Consider the following 2,559-nt stretch of genomic DNA (forward strand, 5'->3'; position numbering starts at 1 on the left):
AACAGAAAGAAAATCATAGAAAAATAATAAAATTGTGAGATAGCAAACCAAGATATAAGGATTCCACTTTATTTTTATATTTACAACCAAGATTAGGACCAAATTGTTAAAAAGTCATAGTTTAAGTCATCATCAAGACATATTATTGTTAATCCATCTTTTAATATGATTAGATTGCTGCTCAGTGAGGTGTTCTCTTTCAGCTTCCATCACAATTGTCGCCTCATCTCCCAAGGTTTTGTCTTTCTTAAAACTATTGTAATATATTTTCTAATTTCCTGGTTTCTCAAACTATAAATAATGGGGTTAAGCAATGGAGTCACCACGGTGTAAAAAAGGGATGTGATCTTGTTGATATTTAATGCATATCCTCTAGATGGGCTAAGATATACAGTAATAAGTGTCCCAAAAAATAAGCACACAACTATCAAATGGGAGCTACATGTGGAGAAGGTTTTCTGTCTCCCATTGGTGGATGAGATTCCAAGAATGGCGAAGAAGATATAGACATAGGTGACAATGACAAACACAAATGGGCAGACAACTATTAATGGAATCACCATAAAAGCTTCCATTTCAACTACAGAGGTGTCCGAGCAGGACAGCTCTAAAACAGGTAGAAAATCACAAAAGAAGTGGTCAACCATGCTATAATTGCAGAACTGAAGTCCTTCAATCAATATACGAGCAAGTAAAGTAAGAAGAAAGGCAAGCATCCAGGAGCAGATGACCAGACAAAAGCAGAGCTTATTTACCATGATGGAGGAATAAAATAATGGGTTACATATTGCTAAATATCGATCATAAGACATTACTGTGAGTATATAGCATTCTGCGGCTCCACAGCATTCGAATATCTGAAGTTGGGTGAGGCAACCAAAATGGGATATTTTGCATCCATCTTCTAATATAACTCTTAGCATATTGGGGACAATATCTGTAGTGAACAGTATATCACATATTGATAAATGACAGAGAAAAAAGTACATGGGTGAGTTTTTAAGGCCTGTGATTGACACCAAGAGGACAATGATAACATTCCCACTTATTGTTATGATGTATATAGCAAGAAGAAGAATGAAGAGTGGAATCTTTAAACTGTGGATATTCTGAAATCCCAGAATAAAGAATTCTGTGATCATGGTATGGTTCTCCTGATACACCATCTGCTGAAAGGAATCAAGCATAGATTAAAGTGAATAACAAAACTAGTTTAAAAAAAAAAAAAAGTGTAGGTAAATATACTGTGGACATATTTATATATATTTTATTCATTAACAAATTAATATTGCAAATTCATGGACAATATCAGACACAATGTATTTGCTATGCAAATAGAAGATCGATTCAGTGATTTTCTATTTTCTTTGATCTAATAATCTTAAACTACCCTTATATTAAAAAAGTATGTTCAATATGTGTATGTTGTGCAAACATAAAAATTCCAGCAAACTCTTCGAGTATATTTTATTTGCAAGTAATTTTTTTGAAACCATTGTAAAGGTCAATAGCATAATCACTAACCAGTGTAAATCACTTGTCCAATGCCATTAATTGATCAGTAACAATCATTTTATAGAAACTATAATCTCTTTTCTGAGGAGGGCTATGATGACACTGATTTCAGTCCCTTCTTATGTGGTCATATTACAGAGGGAGCAGTTTTTAAAGTGGCAATGGTTTAAAATCTTACTTATTGCCTAGAAATGGCTTGTTTGTCTAGTTATATCACTAGATGTAAGAAGGCTGTGGACCAGATCTGTTGGTAAAACCACATCCAAACCTTGTGAGAACAGAAGACTAATCTAGCAATAAAGTAGTAAAATGAACATGGAATATTAATATTGATAACAATAATAATCTAAAAGTGCCATCCTCACCATTACTAAGTAAAGTCATTGTATTTCCCTTACTTACTACTTATGTGAAGTCATACCGAGTAGTTGTTTATGTATATATATTCCAGCTTGACTGTCCATTTGCCAATCTCCAGTGAATACATCCCCTATACTTCCACTTGCAATGTTTAATGATGTTATTATACCGCAAATCATGCCATTTAATGAGGCGTTTGTAGTAATGGTTGTGTTATCTCACGTAAAAGTGAGCTTCGAATCTCTGCAATAATAATGAACAGGAATCAAGCAAAATGCAACACAAAGCCTGCCATATTCATACAATCCATTCATAAACCTTATATAGAACAGTATATAAATTAATTAAAACAAGGAACGGGAAATGAAGAAAAAGAGCCCATTTCACATTGAGATATCACTAAAATACTGAAATTCCATTGTAGATCATATATCAACACAGTCCTAATGCTAGTGAGGTAACCCACCAAATGAATACCTACCAAATATAATAAAAACAAAATGATACCGCACTCAAACAATTAGAAATGAATTCAAGAATTTTTACTTTGGCTGCACATGTCAATTATAAAGCCTTAAATCCTCTTAGAAATATGAATCAATATGTAATCAAAACGAACATCCACAATATGCTAGTACAAACTGATCCCTCACCAAGATAAATGAATATGCGAAAAGTGAAAAA

The 2,559-nt window shown here is 33.1% G+C and overlaps 1 protein-coding gene across 1 annotated transcript; it reads right to left on the reverse strand.

The window, feature by feature from the left end:
• Positions 1-209: 209 nt before the first annotated feature.
• Positions 210-1,142, reverse strand: LOC134601962 (olfactory receptor 11L1-like). Its single transcript, XM_063446467.1, has one exon. It carries the CDS (start codon positions 1,140-1,142, stop codon positions 210-212), a length of 933 nt encoding a protein of 310 aa, XP_063302537.1.
• Positions 1,143-2,559: the final 1,417 nt, after the last annotated feature.

Source organism: Pelobates fuscus, chromosome 3, assembly GCF_036172605.1.
Source record: "Pelobates fuscus isolate aPelFus1 chromosome 3, aPelFus1.pri, whole genome shotgun sequence".
NCBI classification, from domain to species: Eukaryota; Metazoa; Chordata; class Amphibia; order Anura; family Pelobatidae; genus Pelobates; species Pelobates fuscus.